General features: G+C 47.4%; 2 protein-coding genes across 3 annotated transcripts in view; both read right to left on the bottom strand.

Annotated features, from left to right (window-relative positions):
- Window positions 1–799, bottom strand: part of BEAN1 (brain expressed associated with NEDD4 1) — a 36,505-nt gene extending 35,706 nt beyond the window's left edge. For both annotated transcript variants that reach the window (XM_028091961.2, XM_028091969.2), the window contains exon 1: window positions 561–799. The gene's annotated coding sequence lies outside the window, so the exon portion shown is untranslated. The remainder of the gene's footprint in view (window positions 1–560) is intronic.
- A 23,447-nt stretch (window positions 800–24,246) lies between these two features.
- Window positions 24,247–25,666, bottom strand: part of CDH5 (cadherin 5) — an 18,014-nt gene continuing 16,594 nt past the window's right edge. The window contains exon 11 of the mRNA XM_028091874.2: window positions 24,247–24,764. Within this exon, the coding sequence (XP_027947675.1) occupies window positions 24,247–24,764 (518 nt within the window). The remainder of the gene's footprint in view (window positions 24,765–25,666) is intronic.

The following is a 25,666-nucleotide window of genomic DNA, read 5'->3' as shown; positions in this document are numbered from 1 at the left end:
ACGCCCCCTCTCCCACCGTTGGTGCGGAGATAAGCCAGCACCGCAGGCACCGAAGCGGGGGCACGGCCCGGGTGACCCGCCCGTCGGAGGGTCAAACTTCCTGGCTCAAGGGTGGGGGCGGGTTCTAGCTTCAAACTCTACAAAGCCGGGAGCCCCTTCCCTCTTCCACCCGGGCCGAAAGTGCGTCTTAGCTTCCCCTTCTTAGGTGGGTTGTTCAGGGGTCCCGAAACCGAGGGCGCGGGACCGGGAAGGCTGTCTTATGACGCCCACACGGGGTGGACGCTCCGGGAGACCTTCGCTTCCCCGTGGCCCGAGGGCGTGCTCGGGGCAGCATTGGCCGGGCCGGGGTGAGGGGGCCCGGGGCGGGAGTCTGGGAATCCCGTTTGGAGCGCGCTGCGGTTCGGCTTCGGACCGCCGGTCCGCCCTCCCGGCGCGCCAAGGCTAAGCGCGAAGCGCCCCGGGTGTGTGCGTGCGCCGGGGCCGCCGCAGAGCTCGGGGGAGGGGGCCGGGACCCCCTTCCCGCCCCTCCCCAGCACCGCCCCCGGCCCAACGCCCCTTACTCGGCTTAGCCGCCTCGCTCCGCTCCGCGCGCCGCAGTGCCGGCTCCAGCTTCGGCTCCAGCTCGGGTTCCCGCTCTGGCTCCGGCTCCGGCTCCGGCTCCGGCTCCGGGTCTGGCTCCGGCTCTGGCTCCAGCTCTGGCTCCGGCTCCTGCTCCTGCTCCTGCTCTGGTTCCCGCTCGGATGCCTCTGCGCTCTGGCTCGGGCTCGGGCTCGGGCTCGGGCTCGGGCTCGAGCTCGGGCGTCGCGGGGGGCGCGCCGCTCCGCCTCGGCCTGCTCGGCGCGCAGGGGCGGGGCGGGGCGGGCGGGGCGGGCGGGGCGGGGCCGGGCCGAGCGGACTTGCTGCCCGCGATCCCCAGCAGAGGCGGCGGCGGCTTCTCAGCCCCAGTCCCAGCCCTGCCCTGCCGCAGCCCCGCCCGCCTGCCCGTCGGCCCTGCGCCTCCGCCCAAGCCACAGCCGTCCGCTCCCGGGCCCCCCTAGGCGGCGCGCCTCCTCGGCTTCAGCAGTGTTGTGTGGCGGCTTCGAGGCTTCGGCAGCTCTGGGCCGCCGCCGGGGTCATCCCTCAGATGGGGGGACGCGGGAGGGGGTGGGTCGGGCCGCGCCCCTCTGCGCACAGCCAACCCGACACCCACACAACAGCAGGCGCGGCGGGGAGGCCCAGAGATGCAGTGTGCCCAGCGCGCCAGACGGACAGGCATGTGTAGAGAATGACATACGGACAGGCGGGAGCAGAGACGGACAGACGCACAGACGTGTGCAGAGAAGGGTAGACAACGATATGTGCAGGGAAGGACAGTCAGGCAGTTTGGTCAGAGGCAAAACTGGGCACTTGTTGGGGGGGGACCCTGTCACGGCCACTGGGAGGGGCAGCCTAGGCTGGCAGGGCCTCCGCTCCCAGTTGCCAGCAGGTGAGTTCTGGGGCATGTCGGGATGTCAGCTAGGCCCGGCTGAAGCGTTCCTCTCCTGAGCCGTCAGCTTGCGCGTTTCCTTCACTCCTCGCCGCACCCCGTGCCCTCTGCACCCTACTCCCCGCAAACCCCAGGCACAGAGCTTGGCCCGGCAGATGGACCTGCTCTGTCCACACCCTACTTTGGGGCCTTGGACAAGTCCAGCTCATTCCCCAGGCCTCCCTTACGTCATTATGATAGAACTTCTGTTTATTTGCCCCCCCCCGCCCCCCGCTACGTTGTGGTGCTCTCCGGTTATTTATGTCTCCCCTACTTGACTGGGAAGGAAATCCTTGGGGTCCTGCACGGCCCCTGCCCTCTAAATTTGATGAATGAGTTGATGTTATACTTCTTTGATGACTCTCTCCTAACTCCCATTTGGTTGTTGGAGGCTAGAAAGTGGGTCTCAAAAACGAAACATAAGGACAAAGAGCTAAAAATGTTTATGATAAGACTCGGAGAAGGGGAGGAGCCATGGGATGGGATGGCTCCGAAGAGAAGCAAGGCCCCACTGTGGGTACGGTGGGTTAGGGTGGGGACAGAGTAGGCTCTGGTGGAGAGAGCAAACCTGACTCCCAGTTCTGCCACTCATTTTGTCTTGGGTATCCCTGGGTGGGGGGTGGGCAGGGGCACCTGTATGATCCAGGGCTTTGGAATGTGAGGACAATTCCCAGCCTTCTTTGGTAGTTGTGCATTCTGGGCCCTGCCTCCTCTACTGCCTCCCGCCAACCCCCCAACAGGAGAGGGTGGGACCTGGGCTGGGGATTCCAGCTCCATTTGGGGCTCTTATGGGGGCGTATGTGCTATGTGGGGAATGGGACCAGAATAAAGGGAAACATCTTTGCGAGTTCCAAGAAAGGGGAACTGAGAGTCCCTTTGTCCAACCCCATGCATTTATTTTATGGATGAATACATAAAGGACTAGAGAAAGGAGTGGACCGGCCAGGGCCAGAGAGCTAGGATTGGAGGCTCTAGGACTCCCAGGCCAGGGCTGTGCCCACTGCACAACACCAATGAGGTGACCTTGACCTCCCTGAGCAGACACCTTGCAGGTGATCCTTGCAGGATGGATATTCTGGATGTTAGTGGTTTTACAGGTGAGCTGTCCAGTTTGACAAGACCGTGTGTATGTGTTTTGTGGGGTGGCACTTTGAGAACTTGTGGAAGGCTCTAATCCTTAAGAGTTCATCTGGGGAAATGAACTCCAGCCTCCCTTTGAACATCAGTGGTCTGACAAATCTGGCTTGTTCTTCACACTGGAACCCAGAACTGGTTTCCACTGGGCCTAGTGGTGTTGAGTCTAGCTTCCGGGAGTTGAACTGTGTCCATCTGCCTGTCTATCTGTCCATCTGCAAATACACGTTAGCGTGGGGCACTTGTGAAAAATCAAAAGACAAAAGAAGAACATAGAAATTGGTCCCTGCTACTGCTGAGGTTTCTTTTTCTTTCCTTGTCATTGTAGTACTCTACAAGTGTCCTTAAGTGTAGTGAGCTTGCTCACTGTCTCTCTTCTCCTATCCCACATTACACTTTTAATGGCTGCCTAGCATTGCATCAGATGGTTGTACTATACCTTATTTAGCTAATCCTCTGTTGCTGGGTGCTTAGTTTGTTTCTGGTTTTTCACATGTTGAGACAACACTGTGAAGAACATTCTCATGGGTGAGTTAGTGCATGTCCATGACTATTCTTTATTTCAATGGGTATGTTCATAGGTTTTTGAGGTTTTCTTCTAGATGGGGTCAGACTTGGAGGAGGGGGCATCTCCTGGGCACCAAGGAAGCATGATGGTGTTTAGGGGCTGCTTGACCAAGAGCAGGGTGGAGGCAGGGTAGGGAGCCTGGAGGAGGAGATTTCCAGAGGTCACAGAGTGACAGTGAGGTGCCCTGAGAGTCCTCAAGCGCCAGACTATGGGGATTTGCCCTAGAGAGTGCTCCATATTACTGCCATCATTCGTAGGGTATGGTCAACTTCCAATTCTATTGTTGGGGAGAATCTTCTGATACTAGGGGTGAGGAGGGGAGGGGGAAAGTCCATCAGGGTGGGTCTGGCTTCTGGGCTATTTGTCTGAAAATCCATTAGACCTTTTGGGAAGGTTACCTGTCGCAGGTATATCCCTTATACAGAATTATGTCAAAAGCATCTCGGGAAGGTTACCTGTTGCTAGTATATCCCTTATACAGAATTATGTCAAAAGCATCTTACCAGCCTTGAATTACATTACAAAGGGCCCAGCTCCCAAGATTGCCTTGGTTTTGGGGGTGGAGAGCACACCATGCTCTAAAAAGGGAAGGTGGGAAGGGAGGGAAAGCTATCCCAGCAGCTTTTCAAAGCCTTTTCCTCTTTCCCTGTGATTCTTGTTAAAGGTTTCCTTTTGATTGTGTCTTGGTGGTGTTAGGAGAGATGAAGGAAGGGGCCTGGGTCCCTGCTGCATGAGGGGTGGGGGCTGGGAGCAGGGCTTTTCTAGGGCGCAGGAGCTGGCAAGCTCAGGTGCAGGTGCTGAGGTGCAGAGCTATCTGCCAAACCTGAAGCAGCTCCTTATGGAGCTGCTGTCTGCTGAGAGCTTGGAGGAGTCTGAACTGTCGCCCCACTTCACAGATGAGGAAACGGAGGCACTCTGAATTCAAGTGACTTTCCAGAGTTCCACAGCTCATTAAACCACACCCAGTAAGATGCTGAAGCACTTTAAAATAGGCCACAAAAGATTACCAGGTATCTTTTAAATTGAATATTGGGTGTTACCTCACCTGTGGTTATCTGTTTCTATGGGAGTTTGTGCCTTTCATGGTCTCTGAGCTATTTTCCTGTTTCATTAGTTGAAGAAAACTGATTGAAATGCAGAATATTCTTGGCTACTGAGATGCACGTGAATATTGTCAGGTGGGGTCAGTTGATATCTTAGGGGTGGCCTAAAAGCTATACGCATGGCTGTGCTTTGGATTTACCTTTGAATTGTGTATAATCTCTTACTGGTTCCCTCATTGATTAATGTGCTAAAGTCTTTGATGAGTGTTCATTTACGTTTGTGTAACAGTCATGATTTTGTCCTTTAAAAAAATGTATCTTTTATCTGTAGTAAGCTTGGAATTGTATCCAAATGGGTCTTACACCAGTGCTTTGTCTTTAATTGGAGGCACCAGGGCCTTGGGCCCTCAGAAGAGAGGGAAATCAGCGTAGGCTGGGTCTATCCTCGAGAGCTTTCTGGAAGAGGGACTTTGAGAGAAGGAAAAGGATTTATAGACGAAGGCTTTCCAGGACAGAGGGCAGGGCCTGGGATCAGGAAGGAGTAGGCAGGCTGGTAAGAGACGTGTCTGAGGGAAGGGTGGACTGTGGGGCACCAGGTCCAGCAGGGGGATGGAGGTGAGATCCTAGGTAAAGGAAGCTATATCTGATGCTGTAGGCAGCAGAGCCTCCATAGACTCCTGAAGGAGGGAGGGACTTAGTGAAATGGACATGTTAAGAAGACTGGTCTCTGGGTTCCTAAACTCTTCTGGGGATTTAATAAGCCTTGACCACCCTTTCTCCTGGCTGGAGGGGCTGGGGTGGGCTGTCCCTCTCTGTCACCCTTTAGGAGGAAAGCCACCTTTCTAGGCCCCTGAGAGAGGTCTCCAGGTGCTGAAATGCAAAAGGCAGCCCCTCCTCTGGGGGACTTCATTCTGGGCCTGCTTGAAGATTTGTATTCAGGGTAGAGCTTATTTCAGGGTAAACTGGCTGAGGAGTGAGCAGGGTCTGCATACAGACCTTTCTGCTGCTGCTGACAGCCCAGTCATGACATGTCTTCATGGAGACCAGCCCCTCTGTTAGCCACACTACATGCATTATTTTCACTCCAGTGTTCTGTAGAGGGGGACAATGTTTTCTTATTTTTCATGTGCAGCAAAGAGGTTTATGGAGGTCAAGTAACTTGCTCAGTTGTCACATAACTAATTAGGGGTAGGACTCAGATTTGCACCTAAACCTGCCTGCCCCAAAACAAGTAAAGCCAAAATAATCATGGTCTCTCCTTTATAGGACTCACTGCCTAGAGAGGGTGACTGACATAACCACCGAGTCACAGAGACGGAGGTAAAGTTGCAGTGATGAGACATGCCACAAGAGTTGTCAGAGGTCAAGTCAACAGGACTTGGTGATGTCTTGAGTATGGGGGTTGAGGGAGTAGAAAGAGTCCAGGATCATCCCTGGATTTCTAGCTGGGCAGCTGGATGGTGGTGTTGCCAGTCACCGAGGAGCAGAACACTGGAAGTTTAGGGAAGATGAATATGAATTTGATTTTATGCATGTTGAATTTCGGGAGTTGTTGGCAGGCAGCAGAACTCTGAGAGGAGTCTGGGCCACAAAGACGACCTGAGGACTGAACCCTAGGCTTAGATGTGCAGGCACTGGAATTGATTGAATCACCCACCTATTTACCTATTCATGTCTCCATCTATCTTCCCATGAATCCATGTGTCCTTTCTTCCACCCTCTTATCATCTGTCCATTTATCCACTCATTCGCCCATCTATCCTCTCACTTGTCCACCTATCCCTCCTCCCACCTTCCTGTCCACCCATCCATCCACCATCTATCCAACCTTCTGCTTTATCCACCTCCCTGTCCTCCCACACATCCATTCTCCTACCTTCCTATCCATCCATCCATCCATCATCCAGCATCCATCCACCATCTATCCAACCTTCTTCTGCTTTATCCACCTCCCTGTCCTCCCACACACCCACTCATTCTTCCTCCTATCCATTTAGTCATCCATATACTCCCATTTACCCAACTTTCTACCCCATTTGCATCTATACACCCACGCATCCCATACATAGTTATTGATGTCTCCTACAGGTCTAGCACTCTGCTCTGTACTGGTGAAAAAAAAAATGATGTAGAAAAACCAAGTCCCTGCTCTTAAGGAGCCCACAGTCTGTTGGGAGAGGCAGATGTGTAAGCCAACGGTCACAGAACAGTATATTTTCTGTGCTAGAAGTGCACAAAGGAAGGACACGTAACCCAATCTGAGGAGGTTGGAATAGGCTTTTTTGAGGTTGTGCTCATTGAGTTGAGTTTAAAGTTCATTTAAACTGTCAGGGATGCAGTAACATGGAATATTGGGAGCAAAGTTGAGTGAGTGAGCAGTGTGTTATGAGCGAAGACTGAAACAGCAGGTCCATAGTGTTTTCTTTCTTTCTTTCTTTCTTTCTTTCTTTCTTTCTTTCTTTCTTTCTTTCTTTCTTTCTTTCTTTTTCTTTCTTTCTTTCTTTCTTTCTTTCTTTCTTTCTTTCTTTTTCTAAAGATTTTATTTATTTATTTGACAGAGAGAGAATGAGCAAGCAGGAGCAGGGGGAGCGGGAGGGGGAGAAGCAAGCTCCTTGCTGAGCAAGGAGCTGGACATGGGACCCGATCCCAGGACTCTGCGGTCATCCCATGGTGTTTTCTAACATCAACAACCAATTGTCTAACTCCCCAGATACCAACTGTGTGTCCAACAGTTCAACTCAATTCTGATACTAACTACCTGAGGTTCACAGAGACACCCCATAACTTAGGGGCTCAATACCACAAGACTGCTCACCACTGTAGATCCCAATCACAAGGCTACAATTTTGGCTCTAAATAGAGGTTTCCCTCACTTGCCTCCTTGGGTTCAATAATTTGCTAGGAGAGTTCACAGAACTCAGGGAGATATTTTACTTATGTTTATCAGTTTATTACAAAGCATTCAACTTAGGAACAGCTGGATGAAAGAGATGCATAGCACAAGCTTTTGGGGGGTTAGTGTGTGGTGTTTCCATGATCTCTCTGGGAACATCACCCTCCCAGCACTTTGACATGTTCACTTATCAGGAAGCTCATCAATCTCAGTGTTCAAGAGTTTTTAATAGCAGGGCGCCTGGGTGGCTCAGCTGTTAAGTGTCTGCCTCTTCTCAGGTCATGATCCTGGGGTCCTGGGATCAAGCCCCTCATCGGGCTTCCTGCTCAGCGGGAAGCCTGCTTCTCCCTCTCCCACTCCCCCTGCTTGTGTTCCCTCTCTCACTGTCTCTCTCTCTCTGTCAAATAAATAAATAAAAATCTTTAAAAAAAAGAGTTAATAGCTTAATTTCCAGCCACCCCCCCCGCCCCTGCCCTGCCCCTCCCTGCCCCACTCTTCCTCCTATAGATCATTGGGTGGAGCTGAAAGTTCTACCACTTGGTCTTTCTGATGACCATACCTATTCTGAGGCTATGTAAGGGCCCCATGTGAAATCACCTCCTTAGCGTAAACTTAGGTGTGATGAAAAGGGCTCATAATGAATAACAAAAGATTCTCTTAACACTTTTAGGAAATTCCAAGAATCTTAGGAGCTCTGCACAAAACCCAATATAACAAAAGATGCTCCTATCACCCTTAACACCCTGTAGATTACAGGGCTTTTAGGAGCTTTGTGCCAGGAACCTGGCCAAAGATCAAATCTATTTCTTACTGTACCATAGCAGGTCATAAAGGCCTTGAATGACAGGCCAGGGCCTCGGGGGCCACATGAGGGTTTTCTGGAGGGGGTGACCTGATCAGTTTGGTGTTTTAGAAGATCTCTCTGACTACCTTGTGGAAGATGGGGTGGAGTACATGTGTGCAGAGGGGATCAAATGATCCAGTCTCTGCAGAATGAGGACTTTGGCCAATGATGTGCTCTGGGTTCAGCCCCTGGGGTTGGCCAGGCCCCCACATTTGGCCTGGACCCAAACCCAATTCTCACTTCACTTATTTGGCCAAGGGTGAACTCAAGGCGGCCAGGCTGAGGTTTGTGGCACGAGGAGGATTTAGGTATTCTCTGTTTTCCAGGGTGGCATACTGAACCCTCATACCATCTTTAGTTTTGTGGTGGTCCCTCTCCAGCTATGGCTGCTATGGGCTTTCATCAATTGCTCACTGGCTTCTCTGTCAGGGTCATTAGGAAGTATCTGAGTTCCATGCTCCACTTTTCTGCCTCTACAATTTATATTCACAAAACCCATTAACTTCCTATCAGTCACACCATGATGTTTCCTTTAGCCCCGTGAAATCTCCATCCTGGTGGCTGGCCACTGACACCTGACAGTGTTCATTCCAGGTGGAGATGCTATAATGAGTCAGATGTGGCCCTGGCCTTCAAAAAGCTTGCAGCAGGGATGAAAGATTGATCTGGGAGGGTCCCAGTGATCTGGACCAAGTAATGTCAGTGTGTGGAAGAGGAAACAGCTCAGGTCGCAGACTTGGGCAGACCTGGGTTCAAGTCTTTGCTCTGCCATTCACTGGATTGTGACTCTGGGCAAGTCACTTTACTTCCTCCAAGCTTCAGTTTATTCATATGTGGAAGGAAAAAGAGAATATTTACCTATCCAAATCTGGGCTCTTTGAGGTCCTAGAGTGGAGAACAGAGGAAGAGGTGGGAACCCAGAGGGACTCGGCCTCTTGTCTCTGCACCTCTCTCCTCTTTCCTGCCATTATTCTATAAAAAGTCCACACTCCAGCGTGGGGGTGAGTTCATAGCACCTCACTTCTGGCCACAAGGAAAACTAACTGACCATCTTTTCAACGCCAAGTCTGCATTCCCAAGAGAGAATGTGATTGGCTGAGCCGCATTAGGTGTCTAATTCAGGTCCAATCAACTGTGACCAGAGGGGTGGGGTCATATAGCACAAACGTGGCAGCTAGTGGACAGGTGTGCATAAGCAGCGGGTAGTTCTCAGAGAAAGTGGGGGATTTGTGAGTTGGACAAAACTCCCAAAGGTGTCTCCTATGTCATCTCAGGTTTTTTGGAAGATTGGATAGGATAATGAATGTAAACTTTTGGCACAGTTTCTGGTATATACTATGGGCTGTATAAATGGTAGCTGTTATCATCCATTCACTGCCTTGCTTAATAAGCATTACTGAGTGCCTGGTTTGTACTAGATCCTCTGCTAACTGCTGAGGACAGAGCTTGAAAAATGAGAGTAATAAAAGTGAAACTATTCCACAGGGTTGTTGTCAGAGTTGAAAGGAATAGTACAAACAGAATGTTTAGTACAGTTCCTGACACATAGTGAAGTCTCAATAAATGTTGTCTACAAATGTTGAAGGTCTAATTGCAAAAGAGCAAAAAAAAAAAAAATTGTATGGCTTTTCTATATGTTTTTTTTTTTTTTGGTTCCCTGGCCACAGGACTGAGACATCTTTGGTTACAAAAATAGATTTCAGTGATCAAAATAATGACAGCTGCCAGACTGACAGTTTTCAGATGGTGCATTTGAGTCTCATTTAAAAGTTTAGAAAAATAACATTGGCATCTTCTGAACTAAAGAACTTAAATTATTAAGTACTAAGTTAAAAAGAGCCATGTGCAACCTGTGATTGCCCTTATTTTCCTGACCAAGAATGGATCAACCTGTCCATCTACAGGAGAATAAATTGTGGATAGCCACATGATGGAATATAGCAATGAGAATAAACATACTACAGCTACAAGAAATGTATGGGCAACTGACAAACAGGGTTGAGTGAGAGAAGCCAGACACTGAATGATTCTATTTATATAATGCTCCAAAATAAGAAAAGCACATCTATGGTGTTAGAAGTCTGGGCAGTTTGCCCTTGGTGAGGTATTGGCTGGGAGGGGGTTTTAGGTGCGCTGGTAATGCTGTTTCTTGATCTCGGTGCAGGTACACAGGCGTATTTTGCTTGTGAAAATTCACCGAATAGTACACTGATGTGCATTCTAATGTACGTATATTCTACTTTGAGAAAAAGTCTTAAAAAAAGCAAAAGATTGCCCCATTTTTTTGTGCATCTGCCCGGTTGAGGCAGTCTAGGCTGCTCCCAGCGGGAAGGTGGAGGAGAGATTGGGATTTCAGGCAGAGGGGTAAAGGGAAGGAGCTAATATCTGTTCAGTCCATCAGTCAACTTTCTTTCTGTGCTTAGTAACAAATATAGTTTCACTTCTTCTAAACAACGTTTTTTTTTTCTTTTTGTTTATTTTTAGATATCCCTTGAATATTGTGAATCTTGCAACAGAGGGTGCTTCCCTCCAGTGGTTGTTACTTATAGTCAATTTTTGGGGTCCCCCTCTGGCAAATGCAGAGATTGTGTCTTTCAGTGCCATCCTGAGCTTTTTCTTTTATTTCTTATCCTTATTTTTCCTTTGTCCCAATTCACTCACTTATTTTAAAAAAATTGTAATGCATGTGTTTCTCTTGTCCTGATTCACTCACTTATTTAAAAAAATTGAGATGTGTGTATATTTCCTTTGCTCCTCGTTACTCACTTGTTAGAGAAAACATTATACGTAGTATGTGTGTGTTTTTAAGTGGCTTTGATTCTCTTTGGAAGAAGATGGTGTATGAATAAACCAGTGGAGCAGAAAACATTTATAGAAAACCTGCCTATGTGTCAGGCATTTCTACCACCCGTTAGAGTTACAGGAGAGAGATGTGGTGCAGGAGGGGCTGGCCTGGCACATAGCAGGTGCCTGTTGCATTTGTGAGGCATTTGCCAGTGGGAGGTAGGGCTGGAACACAGGGGATTTCGTGAGGCCTTTGCTCTAAGTTCCGGAAAGCACAGAGAAGTTAACTCTGGCCTGGGTCAGGAGCTCTGAGTCTGGAGCCAGAAAAACCTGGTTCTGTTCCTGCTCTGCCCTTTGCCTGCTCTGCTTCCTGTAGCAAATTGCTCACTTTTTCAGTCCCTTGGTCCAGCAGAAGGGTCTTATGCAAGCACAGCTTGGGACCTGGGTCTCCAGCATCTTTAGCTTATGGCCCCCTCTGCTGGGGCACCTGGCAAGTGTGAAGGGAACTCTTAACCCTGCCTCTCTTTTCTGTCCTGGTCCTCTCTGTCAAGAGTTCTGGTGACTCTTGGGGACTCAGGAACATCTCCATATCACCCACACACATCCACAAGACTCAGAGGAACAGAGAATCCTAAACCGGGTTTGACTGCTCTAGGGGGCTTTGCTGCCCTCTGCACCTGCGCCTCTTAAGTTTGGCGACTTAGAAGGGCTGAGACAGCTAGAAACCTAGATGGTCAGAAAGAGAGAGGGCCCCCCTTTGTCCCTCCCTTAGGAGGCTGTCTGGCTGCTATTCGTTTTGAGCTGACTGGGATGGATTTGAAATGCTGCCAGGAGAACTCGTCCCCTAGAAGTATAGTAACTATGCCATCTGAATGCAGCACAGTGCACGAACCATTCACACCCCAGCATGGAGCAGCTGAGCCTTTACACGTGGGGAAAGGCAGGGCAGCCTGGTGGACAAGCAGAGTCTTATGAATTCAGCCCTGCAGGGAAAGAGCTGTTTCTCAGCATCTCTGCTGGGACTATCGCCTTGTTCATTTTCACCCTCACACAGTGTGCTGCAGGCATTCCGCCCCCTAAAACAGGGCACTCAGTGGCCTTGATATAACTTCTCAATTCAGTCCGGAAGGAAGGACACCCCTCCACACTGCAACCATGGAGCTTCCTTAAATCAACCCATGTCTTTGCTTAAGACCTTCAGTAGCTTCCTCTAGCTAAGTCAAGTCCACACTGGAAACGAGTCAAGATTCGTTCTGATCTGGTCTCTGCCCACCTTGCTAGGTTCCCTTCCAACCACTCTCCACCCGAACCCCCGGGCTCTAGCTGCCTCTGACTTCCAAAGACCCTCTTCTTCAGCAGCTTCTCTGACCATGTCTCCTCTGAGGTTGAATCACTTGCTCTGTATTAGGGCTCTGGGGTTCCTTAACACACTTCACATTTCAGAATGATAGAAATTGTGTAATACTTTTTTTTGTGTTTGTGCCCACGTGCCTCCCCATTTGCGAGCCTTTGGAGAGCAGGAACCCAGTGTCCCCAGCTCAGGGTCTGGCTCAAGGTTCCATAAACACTTGCTGCACAAATGGAACTGGATCCTAAAGACACCGGCGACGGAACTGGACCAGGGAGCTGCCTCTGTGGGTTCTTCAGGTGCACAGGCCGATCTGCCCTGGTGCTGAATGGCCCCACATGGCATCACTACAGCGCCTTCTCTCTCCCTGCCCTTCTCGATGTATCGCTTTCAGCTCTCCTCCTCCCTCTCCCATTTGATACTCCAAAGCTTCACAGAAGGACTGTAGGTTTCTTGAGCGAACAATCTCCATGACTGCTAAATAAATAAGCTAGATTCACAGACAATTCAGGAAAACCAGGTTGGGTGAGCGTGACTGCATTCTTAGCAGGAGGCTGATGGCTGCACACAAGTCCTTTGGAAGGCAAAACAAAGCACACTTTTTATTGTAAGATACTTTCAGACCTATAAAAAATATTGCAAAAATGGAGTTCCTGTGTATCCTTCATCCAGCTTCCCCTAATGATAACAACTTCCAAAACCATAGTCCAGGGATCAAAACCAGGAAATGAACAGTGGTACGATACCATTGTTGTACTTTAGGTGAATTTCACCAGTTTTCCTCAAATGTTCTTCTGTTTCAGGATCTGCTCCAGAATCCCACATTGCTCATGGTGGTTGTGTGTCCTCAGACTCTTCCAGTCTGTAAGAATTTCTCCTTCTTTCCTTACTTACATGACCTTGACATTTCTGATGAGTACTGATCAGTTACAGGGAAGCTTTCTATTTGCTTCTGGTTCCCGGTTGGTTTCCAGATGATTGAAGTTCCTGGAGGTCTGCCTTTAGGATGAGTTCTGGATAAGTGCTGATTCTTCTTCCACCCCTCTTCTTCTCCTTGGTTCCCTTGGGATCCTCTGGGGCAAAGGTCAGAGGAGGGAAAGCATTATGTGGAGGTGATTAGCGTTTCTTGACCTTGGGTGTTCACTGTCATATTCCAAGTTCCCGATCACATCTGCAGTCAATTACACAATTAGCCATGCATGTTGACTTTGGAATGGATGCAGATTCCCTCTTGCTCCTCCTTTTCTGCAAATCTTTCTCCATTCCTCCCCTCTTCCATTTGTCACCTGTTAGTGACAGATTAGAGGAGGCTCCAGGGCTGACCTGGCGCACACACTTCCCTGGAGTCATGCTCTGGGACACCTCTGCCAGCTCGCTGCGGGGGTTGGGGAGGCCGGATGTCAGTGGTGGATTGGGAAGTGGGACGGTGTGGTGATCCTTATAGTGTCCTGCACTCACTGATGGGGTCATGTGGCCCATGAGTTTGGGGACAGGAGCAGGGCCCTGGGAGAGCAGTCAGCTGGGGTAACAAAGCATCAGCCAGCTCAGCCCCCATCACATTCGGAGAGTTCTCCTCTAGTGATGAGCCTGGGCTTTCTGAGGGACAATGGAAGAACATTCTAGAACCCATTCAGATTAATTCATTCATTCACTCCAATGTTCATTCATCTGTTTATCTAACCAGAGCATACCCTGGTTGGTTATCTTTATTATTGTCTTGTTGTTGCTGTCATTGTGATTAAGTCTTAGGTATGGGGACATAAGGATGAATCAGACTCGGGGCCTGCCCTTGCAATGCTCACAGAGTCAGAGAGACCATAGACGATCTCAGTGCCATGTGGTAAGGGCTCTGTTGAAGGGATGTATTAAGTTTGTGGGAACAGGGGAGAGTAAATGACTTAACTGTGACAGGGATATATAGTGGATGGGACAGGTGACCCTAAAAGATTTAGAAGGGTTAGGCTAGCAAATGGGGAAGGGACTGATTTTCCGGAGGAACAGCATGAGCAAAGGCCTGAAATGGGGAAAGCCTGTGATTACCTGAAGGAATTGAAAGCTCCCTATTCCTTTACTCCTTTATTCATTCATCTACCCATTTGCTCTGGACCATGGGTGCTGGGCATAGGGCCAGCAAGGGGAGGTGGATCTGACCTTGCCTAAGGGTGTTATAGTCAGGGCAAGAAGACAGGAGTTTATTATGAGACCAGAAATATACACTGATTTCTTAGGGAGGAGAGAGTGATGGGCAGGGAAGGCTTCTTGGAGGAGGATATCTTTGAGGTTTGACTTGAGGAGGATTTGGGCAAGTGAAGAAGCAGAGATGGTCCCTCTTTACTGAGAGAACAACGTGTGCAAAGGCCTAGGGGTCATGTGTTCATTCATTCACTGACTATATCCGTTCGTTCAGGAAATATGTACTGAGTACCAGCCATGTGTCTGTACTATGCATAGGGGTTACAGAGTGAACAGTTATGGAGCTTATGTTCTAATGGAGTGTTTCAGTCAGGTTCGGCTAAGCTCTGCTGTGGTAGCACGCAGCCGCCCAAATCTCAGTGGCTTGCAAAAATGAAGGTTTATTTTTCACTCATGTTATATGTTCAGTGCTGGTGGCAGAGAGACTAGAGATGGTGGAACCGTGAGCTGGTTCTTAAACTTTCTGCTGCAAAGTGGCAAGTGTCTCTTTCACGCACATTCAACAAATTGAATCACTTGGCCAAGCTTGACATCAATGGGTTAGGGATGTGTAACTCTCCCACAGAGAAGGGCAGTGCATATTTTGACCAATAAGACAACCTACCATTTGTCTGAGGAAAGGCTAACAGCTTAATATGACAGTGTTTGGCACAAAGGCAGACATGTCAATACAGAGATTAAAATGTTAAGGAGAAGCCAGATTATGCAGGGCCTTGGGTAGTAGGCTGAAGAGTCTGGGCTCTGTCATCTGACAGTGGAGAGCCATGGGAAGTTTGAAAAATTCTGTTGAGTTTATGGGAGTGCAAAATCTTATTTGCACTTTAGACAGATAATTTCAGTGACAGCAGGAGAATGGCTGGTGGGGGTTGAGGCTAGAGGTAGAAAGAGCAATTGGGGAATTTGGGGAATAACAGTACAGAAGGAAGAGGGCCCCAATTAAGGCTGGCACAGTTTAGAGGAGAGGGCTTCAGGAGACATCAGGAGTAAAATCAAGGGAATTTGTTCATTAGCACATTGTTCAACAGATATTTTAGAGACGGAATAAACACGTAAGTGCATATACTTGGGTCTTGTGTGCCAATGATGTGACCAATAACCAATCACTTTTAAAATGAAATAGGGGCACCTGGGTGGCTCAGTCAGTTAAGCGTCTGACTCTTGATTTCGGCTCAGGTCATGATCTCACAGTTGTGAGATTGACCCCAGCATTGGGTCTTGCGCTGGGCATGGGGCCTGCTTAAGAGTCTCCCTCTGCCCCTCCCCCCCTTGCTCATGCACACACACTCTCTCTCTCTAAAAAAAATAATAAAATAGAGACCCTGATGAAATCTCTCTCCATTAAAAAAAGTCGATTAAAAAATTTACTCTATATTTACATATAGTAATATTCACTTTTGAGGGGAGTACAGTTCTATGATTTTGACAAATAGACTTGTTTACTGCCACGGATAAGATACTGAATGGTCCTGTCACCCCAAAAATCTCCCTTGTGCACCTTCTCTTTTTTAGTCAAATCTTCCTTCCTTGCCAACTCCTGGGAATCCTGATCTGTTCTCTTTTGCTCTAGGTTTGCCTTTTTCAGATGTTGAATGAATGGAATCATAAAATATATAGTCTTTGGAGTCTACCCTCTTTTATTTAGCATAATGCAACTGAGATCCATTCCAGTTGTTGTATGTATCAATTTGTCCTTCCTTTTTGTTGTTCAGTAGTGTTTCGTTCTATGTCTGTATCAGAATTGGTGTGAAAGAAAGAAAGAAAGAAAAAGAAGCCCCAGATCACTTTTCACTCTTTGTGCTGTGCAAAATGTTAGCTGCTTTAGGTGGTGCCCCAGGTAGGGCTTTTCTTTCTCCTGCTGAGCACGCTCTGCCTGAAGGTCTCCTTCTGCTTAGCCAGCAAAACCGTTGAACTCAAAGGTAGAGCTTTGTTTTTTCCCTTTGATGAGAAGACTCACTTCCTGCTCAAAGTCCCATCAAAACCCAAAACTTCCTTGCACAGCTTCCTGTGTAACATCATTAACCATCCCTCCTGCAACCATTTTTCAGGAGTGTAATAAGTTAATTGTGCTTTTAACACCCCAAGCCAGGAAAGCACATTGCAAAGTCCTGTGAAATTCTTGAGCGTTAGACATCCCCAGATGGCCTCTGGATGGGCTGTGGAAAATTGGTCCCAGCTCTTTCTCATATCTTTGAGAAAGAGTAATGTAGGCTATTTCTATGCATTGAGAATCATATGAGGATCACCTGTCTGGAAAACCAGGTTTTTCTTATTCCATGGACTTTAATTGCACTGATGCAGAAAGTTGCTGGGAATTTGGAGTTAAAGAACTCCAAATGCTAAGAGGTGCAGGTCCCACATGGCCAAGTTTAGATAAATGCTTTCAAAAATTAAAAACAAAACAAAACAATAAAATTAACAAACCTTCCAACAATAGTTTTGCCTGGTTCAAAAGCAATGGTTTTAAAAGCAGTTTGGTTAATTTAAAAAACAAAAAGTGTTGCTTTAATAAATCATAGACTTAAAAAACAAAAACTCAATTTAAAAAATGGTATTTGGGCATAAACTTTGCTTATCATATTCAGTTTTCAATTAGAAGAAAGTGATTACCTATTAACATAAGATATAACATAAAATAACATCCTTTCTGATTATAAACATACTGCATGCTGATATAGAAAATTTGGAAAACACAGAATTAAGAAGAAAAGAAAAATTACATAATTCCAAAATCTGGAGATGAATATCTACTAGTAAAAAAAAATTGGGATCCGACTATAAATAATGCATTGGATTCTGCCTTTTTGCTTGACTTTGAGTTCAGCTCAAGATCACCATGTAACAGCATGACTTTTAATGGCTGTCCGGTATTTTTTTTTAATGGATCTTCCATAATTTACCTAACTAACTTCTTGTTGGATATTTCCATTGTTTCCAATTTTTTGCCTTGTACATAACTAGAAATTAACACTGTGGCAGATGTACCCTATGTGTGCCTCTTAGGCTAATATTTGGAAGGGGGATTCATGGGTGGACTAAGGTTTTGGTTGTGAGGATCAGAGACTCGATCCATCACCTTGAGGACAGTAGGATTTATTGTGTGTATCCTTGACCTGGGAGGTGCCTGGAACCAGGGCATGCAGGGATGGACAGTTTCTGGCCCAGAGTCCATCCTCCAGGATTGATTTAGTGAAGAGCAGGAGGGCTGGACATGGACCCTGAGGCAGAGGTTGGTACTGGGAGGGATTGTGCAGTGGACTGTGACCCTTACAAGCCAAAGGCTCCTGCAGCCAGGGTCAGCCGATCCCTATGAGTTGAGGTTCTCAGTGCCAACAGGATAGCTGGAGGCTGTAGGTGTCCTGTTTCCTCGGGAAGGTGGAGAACTAGATCCTTGACTCTCCCACATCAGAGCCTGGCTGGAGGGGAGGGACAGAGCCAGAGCCTAAGGTGGGTTGTGGGGTTGGACTTTGTGGCTGCCTCTCTGATCCAGGTTCTTGGTCAAGGCCCAGAACCCTGAGAGCCTGTGGTCTACATCAGAATATCTGGGTGCGCTGCACGGGGGTTGCTGCTGAGCATTTGCTTATGTCGTGCGCCCCCAAGTGGTAATTTTTCCCACGACCAGCTCAATAGAGATGGATAGCACTTCCTGGTCCAGCCTTCAGCTCCCAGGTCTGGGAAAGTCACCTGCAGATCCACATTTTTGGGGGGGACCAGGAGGGGGGATTCTAGCACTAGTCTCTAACTTGCTGTGTGGCTTTGGTCATGTTGCAACCCTTTCTGGGCCTCACTTCGGTCTTCTATGAAGAGGAATTTCATGTCAGCCTCAGAGATTTGACTTGGGGTAAGGGGAAGGGCTCTGAGCCTCTGCTGCTCCTGCCCACTTTTGCCAGTTGCAGGGCCCAGGATTCACTGGAGCAGTATAGTTAGCAAAATCCAGGGAGCACTGGGTTTGTGCCCTACTGTGGTGTCTACCAGAGGCTGCAGATTCAGAGGCAAGCCTCCTGCCTTCACTCCTCCAACCTCAGGGTAAACAGGAACCAAAGAAAGGAGGTTGCTAGAGTGGCTGGGAGCTCAGAGCCAGACCCTACTAGAGGGTTGGAGGGATAGGAGGTGATGTGAAGCCTAAGAGGCTTCTTGGAGGAAAAGGTAGTGGACAGATCTCATGAGATCCAGGGGTTGGGCAACTCTGAGTTCAGATGGCAAGCCTCTGAATTTGGACATTAGATAGGCAGGAAAACTGAGCTCAAAAACCAGCCTAGGTGGTGGTGGTGGGGTTGACATCCACAGGAATGGCAGAATAAGGAAATCCTGTTTTCCATAAAAACAATGAGAACACTGGAAAAAATTGTCAAAATCAACTTTTTCAGAACTCTGGGAATTAACCAAAGTCTTTCAACAATTCTGTGAGTGTTTATTCACAAGAAGAGGCTAAATCTTGGTAAGAACCATGATCTTTGTGGTCTTTTAACTTACCCTAGTTACTTCAGCCCTGTAGTAGCCTTGAAACCCAATAGCCCCACAATCAGTGAAAATCAGCAGCCTACCAATGACTGGAAGGGGAAGAGTGGTGTTGGAGCTCCTCCAAAGCCCAGTTCCCAAGTAACTGTCATTATTTGACCTGTCTGTTGGTCCTTAGAAGACCTCGTTTTATTTATTTTTTTAAAGATTTTATTTATTTGACTGAGAGAGAGAACACAAGCAGGGGGAGTGGGGAGAGGGATAAGCAGGCTTCCCGCAGAGCAAGGAGCCAGACTTGGGGCTCTATCGCAGGACACTGGGATAATGACCTGAGCCGAAGGCAGACGCATAACGACTGAGCCACCCAGGCACCCCTAGAAGACCTCATTTTAAAGCTTGCTTTTATTTCACCTCACATGAGATTTGCTTAATGCAAACAGCTTTTTTTCCTGAAGGCATTTGCTGAAAACAATCAGTGGCAATCCTTTCACATCTCAGCTGCCTGAGGTAGTGATAACAGCTCAGGCAAACAAGAAGCTGACCAAAAATCTTAAGAGTTGGGAATGAGCTGTCCACTCACTTGAAAAACTCTGGCATATTCCTGGGAATCTAAAAGGCCACTCACATGTGTAGGGCTAAGCACATGTCCAGGGAGACACCAGAGGAAACCCCAAGCTCTCAATTCGGGTGGACTTTGAGGCTCTGTGCAATCAGAAAGGGAAGGCTAAGGCTGAGTTGTAAACTGCCTGCCTGAGCTTTGAAGAAGTTTTCCAACATACACACAGAGCCTTTTAGCAAGCGCTGAGAGATTTATTCGTTTTAGGCATTTAAGGGGGAATCTGACCACTCATTGGCTGACTACCACCAAGCAGAGACTTCAGTGGCCACACACAACAAAGAGTACAAATTTTACAGCATTAGTTTAGGAAGGCCACTAAACAAACTGCAGCAGCAACAAAAACCAAAACAACAAACCTTGGGGAGCAAGGGTATGGTTTCCACAGTTGCCATGTTATAGTACTTAAAATATCCAACTTTCTACAAAAACTATGAGACATACAAAGAAACCAGAAAGTATAGCCCATTTGTAGGGGAAAAAAAAGCAACTGATAGAAACTATCCCTAAAGAAACCCAGATGTTGGACTTACTAGCCAAAGAGTTTAACCTAGTTATTTAAAATACATCCAAAGAACTAAAGGAAACCATGTCTAAAGAACTAAAGAAAAATGTGAGGATTATGTCTCACCAAAGAGAATATCAGTAAAGAGATAGAAATTATTAAAAAAAAACCAACAAATGGAAACTCCGGAGTTGAAAATATAATAAATGAAATGAAAAATTCACAAGAGCTCAAGAACAGATGTGAATTAGCTGAAGAAAGATCAGTAAACTTGAGGATAGATCAACTGAGATTATCTTGTCAGAGGAACAGCAACAACAAAAAAAATGAAGAAAATGAATAGAGCCTTAGATAGCTATTGGACATCATCAGACATACTCATATATGCATAATGGGTGTCCCAGAGTAAAAAGAGAAAGAGGCAGAAAGAATATCTGAAAAGATAATGGCCCCAAACTTTCAAATTTGATAAAAATATTAATCTACATATCCAATAAGTTCAATGAACTCCAATAAGATAAACTGTTAAGATTTATCCCAGACACATCATAATGAAACTGTTGAAGATCAAAGACAGAGGGAATATTAAAAGCAATAACAGAGAAATTATGTATCACATACAAAGTTTCCTCAGTAAGAGTAATAGCTAATTTCTCATCAGAAGCTAGGGAGGCCAGAAGGCAGTGGAATAACATTCATAGTGCTGAAAGAAAAAGGCTATCAGTCAAGAATTCTGTATTTTGGAAAAATAAAGGAAAATTAATGCCCAGATAAACAAAATGGAGAGAATTTCTCACTACCAGACTTTCCCTACAAAAATTACTAAGGAGAGTCATTCAGGTTGAAATGAAAAGACACAGACAGTAACTTGAATCCATATGAAGAAATAAAGATCAGCAGTAAAGGTAACTGTATAAGTAGATATGAAAATTTAAAGAGGTATATTTTTGTGTGTAACTTTCCCCCTCCTATCTGATTTAAAAGACAAGTGTATAAAGCAAAAACTATAAATTTATGTTGATGGTCATACAATGTATGAAAATATAATATGTACAACAATGGATAGTGCAAAGGAGGCGAGAGGGAGTAGAGCTATAAAGCAGCAAAGTTTTGCATAGTATTTAAATTACATTAGTAAAAATTCTAACTGGATTGTTATAAGATTTTAAATATAACCTCATGGGAACCACTAAGGAAATTAAAAAAAAAAAGTAAAGACATGACAAGAGAATTAAAATGGTACACTAGAAAATACCTATTTAACATAAAAGAAGGCAGTAATGGAGTAATAGAGGAACAAAAAAGGTATAAGATGTAGAAAAAAATAGGAAAATAGCAGACATATATCTCACCTTATAGTAATTACATTAAATGTAAAAGGATTAAACATGCCAGTCAAAAATCAGAGATTGGTAGGATGGATAAATTGCCATGATCCAATTATATTTTGTCCACAGAAGACACACTTTCTATTAAAAATGCAAATTGGTTGAAAGTAAAAGGATGGAAAAAGATATATTATGCAAGCTAACTGAAAGAGAGCTGGAGTGACTATACTAATATTAGATGAAACAGACTGATAAAAATTGTTACCAGATACAAAAGTACATTTTATAATGCCAAAGGGTCAATCCTTCAGGATAACAATTATAAACCTATATGCCCCTAACAACAGAGACTCAAAATACATGAAACAAAAACTGACAGAATTGAAAGGAGAAATAGACAATTCAACTATAATAGTTGGAGATTTCAGCATCCCACTTTCAATAATGGATAGACAATAACTAGACAGATAAGTGAGAGAATAAAAGAGTTGAACAACACTACAAACTGGCTATATCTAACAGACAGCTATAAAATACTCCACTACTAACAGCAGAATACACATTCCTCTCAAATGCACACAGAATATTCTCCAGGATAAAACATATGTTAAGGGATAAAACAAGTTGGAAATAAATTTATAAGGATTGAAATTATAAAAATTATGTTCTCCAACCATAAGGGAAAGAAAGTAGAAATCAGTAACAGCAGGAAATTTGAAAAATTCACAAATATGTGAAAATTAAATAATGCGTTCCAAATAACCGATGGATCAAAAAGGAAATCACAAAGGAAGTTAGAGCAAAATTGGAATTAAGACAAACTGACCCCTGAGATCTTTACAAAATATCATCCTTGGAGGACACAGTCCCCAGGAAACCCTGATGGTAGGGGTCAAGGAGCAGGGGCCTTGTTGAAGTGAACTTCAACCCGTACCTCCCCAATTCAAGACCTGAGTCTGACAAGGAAGTTTCCTCTTCTCATTTTGATTGTGAGGTTTTCCAGACAGGACTCCAATGTTGGGTCCACACACCCCAATACAGTGCTAGCTGCTCCCTCCTGTCAACCAGCTCATTAGAAATTGATTTCCTCCCTCACTGCTGATGAATCTCACCCGCCCTGGTCCATTTGCCAAATACAAATGGTGTGTCAGCCCCAGCTTCCAGAGGCCCTGCCTGTTGTGTAGGGTGGAGGTGGGATTGGGAGGCATGTACAGAGGCTGAGTGAAGGCATTGAGCACTGGGAAGAAAGAGGGCTGGACTAGGTGTCCAGTTTATTCTGTGCTGCAATGCAGAGTGAGTGTCTCTGAAACCCTAATTGCAAATGTCCCCTTGTGTCCAGGGTTCCTTTGATGATGATGGTGGTGGTGGTGATGTGTATGTGTCTCATATGAGCTTTCTCAGCTCTAGAAAGAAAAGAATTTCAAGATTTTTCTTTATTTAGGTATAAAAAAAATACAGTACGTCCCATGCACCACTGTGGCCTATATATAGTCATTATCACTAGAGTAATTACTACAATGATAGGAAAAAGGTTACAGGAATTTGTTCATCCAACTAAAACCCTGAATTAAAGTTGTTAACCTAAATAGCAACCCGCTTATTATGCAAAAACCCTTATTCTATATGTTTGTGAGAGCTAGAAATGTGTAAGTATTATTAGTAAACAAAAAAATTACAAAAACTAGGTATTAGCTAAAAAAAAAAGTCAGTGTTATCTACAATCTCCTGAAGTGTGAGGGCCCTTGTTCAGAGGGGAACCTCAGTCCATGACCAAGGGTGAGTTGGAGAGTTTCCCTCCTGTCCTGCCCCCTCCTGTTGAGTGATGCCACTTCCCCAGGACATGTTTGCAATGTAATGTTCCATATTTGGCTGAAAGTGGGAGATGCACAGATAACCAGAGGGCGTGGACAGGGCAGGGGGGCCTTGCTTTTTGCAGGGTGTGGGGGCCCTGCAGGGGTTTCCTGAGATGTGGCAACAACGAGGTGCCTAAAGGCAAACGGCGCAGTTCTGTAGTGCAGTCATGTTTGGGTTTGGACTTTGGCCAGAGTTGTTGAGGGTCAGATTTTGAGGGCCTTCAAGTCAAGAGATAAGGAGTAGATGGAAAGAGGGAAAGAGAGAGCATGAAGGAATGACTAGGCAAGGCATATAGGGGAGAGGTCTTCTGTTCTGGGAACATCTCCACTTCCCAGGCAAAACTGGAGGGGTTGTCGATGAGTCTCAAAATGGGGTCACAGCTACTCCAGGCTCTCTCCAAAGGGTGTGGGTGTGGAGGTTGCCCTCACCACATGATCTGTCATACTTGGTCTCCACTGTCCCTCCAGGATGGATTCACAGTTGCTTCAAAATTCAACAAGCCATTTTCCTGACTTTGGTTGAATTTTCAGTGCTTAGTACAGCAGTTATGGGCGTGGCAGGCCAGCAAGGTCATTTCAGGACCCACCTTCTATAGCTGTCAAGGGGCCCCCTCCTCCTTCTTGACAGGCCTGGGGAGAGGCTGGGAGTGGTAGGGGACTTGGGAGAGTGGAGGAAGTTGAAGCAGGGTAGGCTGATGGACAGTTCCAGTCTCCTGTGGGACTGGGCTGCAGAGAGTTTTGCCCCACAGGCCATGCCATCCAGCCCTTTGCCTCCAGGCAGACAGGCACCAGGACCTCCCCGACCTCACCAATCTCACCAGGGGGTTCAGGGATTTCAAGGGAATATCTCCCCCTGGAGAAATTGAACATAAGCTGCTTTGAGGAGCCACAGAAAGGCTTTGAGTTGGACCCGTGGTCCCAGGCGACGGGGTTATGGGTGTCCGAGCCCAGACAGAACCCCAGCCTGGATCTTCCAGCATTTGGGGGGTAGCTGTCACTGAAATATGTTCCTGGACCTTTCAGGGACCTGGAGTTTGCTACCCAAGGTGGTGAAGTCTCTGGGACCCACGAGGAAGGGCTGCTGGGCTGGGGTGTCAGTGCTATAGTTTGCGGTGCTTGGTGTCTGACTGGCCCGAGCTGCAGTTGTTTGGGTCCCCAGACGAGAGGCCCAAGGCCCCCTAGTACACCAACTCCTCCTGGGGGTCTGAGCGGTATAGCTCGGCCAGCATCTTGAACCTGGGCCCCCAGTCGTTGAGGAAGTCGTAATCGATGTCCGAGTCGGATGAATCGGTGCCCAGGGAGCTGAGGGACTCGGCGATGGACTCGGCGCCCTCGTAGCCGTAGATGTGAAGCGTGTCGTAGGGCGGGCCGCCGCCGTCGTGGTCCGCCTCGTCCTTCTTCACCTCGATCATGGCGGCCATCTCCCCGGGCCCGCCCTGCGCTGCGGGCGCGTGCCGGGGCGGCTTCTGCAGCTGCGCGTAGACGGACGGCCGCGCGTCCAGCGCGGGTCGCGGGGGCTTGGCGCCGCCGTGCCGCACGGAGTTGAGCACCGACACGTCGTAGCTGGTGGTGTCCATCTCGCCGCCACCCTCCTCGTCGTAGGTGACTAGCTGCTCATGGATCTCGGGCACGCTCTTGCCGTGGGCGCGGGCCTGTTTCCGGAGCCGCCGCCGCAGGAAGATGAGGAGGGTGATCACTGCAGCGGGTCAGAGCCAGTCAGACCCGGCCCCTGCGACTCACCTGCGTCCTCCCCTCCTCCCGGGAAATGGCCGAGCCAGCCCAGCCTCTCAGCCGACGCAGAGGTTGGTTCAGGCCAGACGCTTAGTGGGTACCCGCGCCCCCTCCTCCACCTTCCATGGGTCAGAGCCAACCCCCCTCCCCCCACCTCCATGGGACAGACCCATGGTGACTTCTCTGCTTTGTTTATATTTGGTAAGGTAGTTGGGAGGTTAAGTGCAATTCTTTGTGTGGTGGTGATGTCATTATCATTGTTATCACTATTATTAAAAGGGGGTCTGAGTCTCAACTCTCCGCCAGAGAAGCGCCAGGATGGTGGCACACCCAGAGGGGGCACTGGCAGGAAAAGCCTGGAGCAGATAATGCGGGTGCCCCCACAGTATCCCCGGGGCCTTTCATTTTGGTGCACAGGGCGATCTCTAGCCTTCCTCTAAGAGGACCGGCCCCTGCCCCATTTCAGGGCTGGTGAAGTCCAGGAGAATTTATTCCCTTGGGAGAAGCCCTCAACCACAGCAGAGGGGAGCTGGTGGAGAAACACCTGCTGTGAGTGCCCCACTGCTTCCCCATCCCAGATGGCAGGAAGCTCCCGGGACCCACACCATTAACTTGTATTGACAACTCTCCCTTCATCAGCTGCTTCCCTTCCCTGTTTCACGCCCCACTCTTCCTTCTAGGGCTTCCTGGGAGCATTTCTAAAATAAATCACTTGTACCCCAATCCTTGTCCCAGGGTCTGCTTCCTGGGTAACCCCAAACAAAGCAAGGCCTAAAATGCTCCTAAAATTTCTGAGGCCCAAATAAGGGAAAAAAAAAAAAAGAAATCAAGGCTGTAGGAATCCTAAAAAAGGAAAGAAAGCCTCTG

The sequence above is a fragment of the Eumetopias jubatus genome, unplaced genomic scaffold (assembly GCF_037043125.1).
Source record: "Eumetopias jubatus isolate StellerSeaLion01/CBP00866 unplaced genomic scaffold, mEumJub1_p1.0 scaffold_10, whole genome shotgun sequence".
Classification (NCBI taxonomy): Eukaryota; Metazoa; Chordata; class Mammalia; order Carnivora; family Otariidae; genus Eumetopias; species Eumetopias jubatus.
This window is presented reverse-complemented; position numbering and strand designations above follow the sequence as displayed.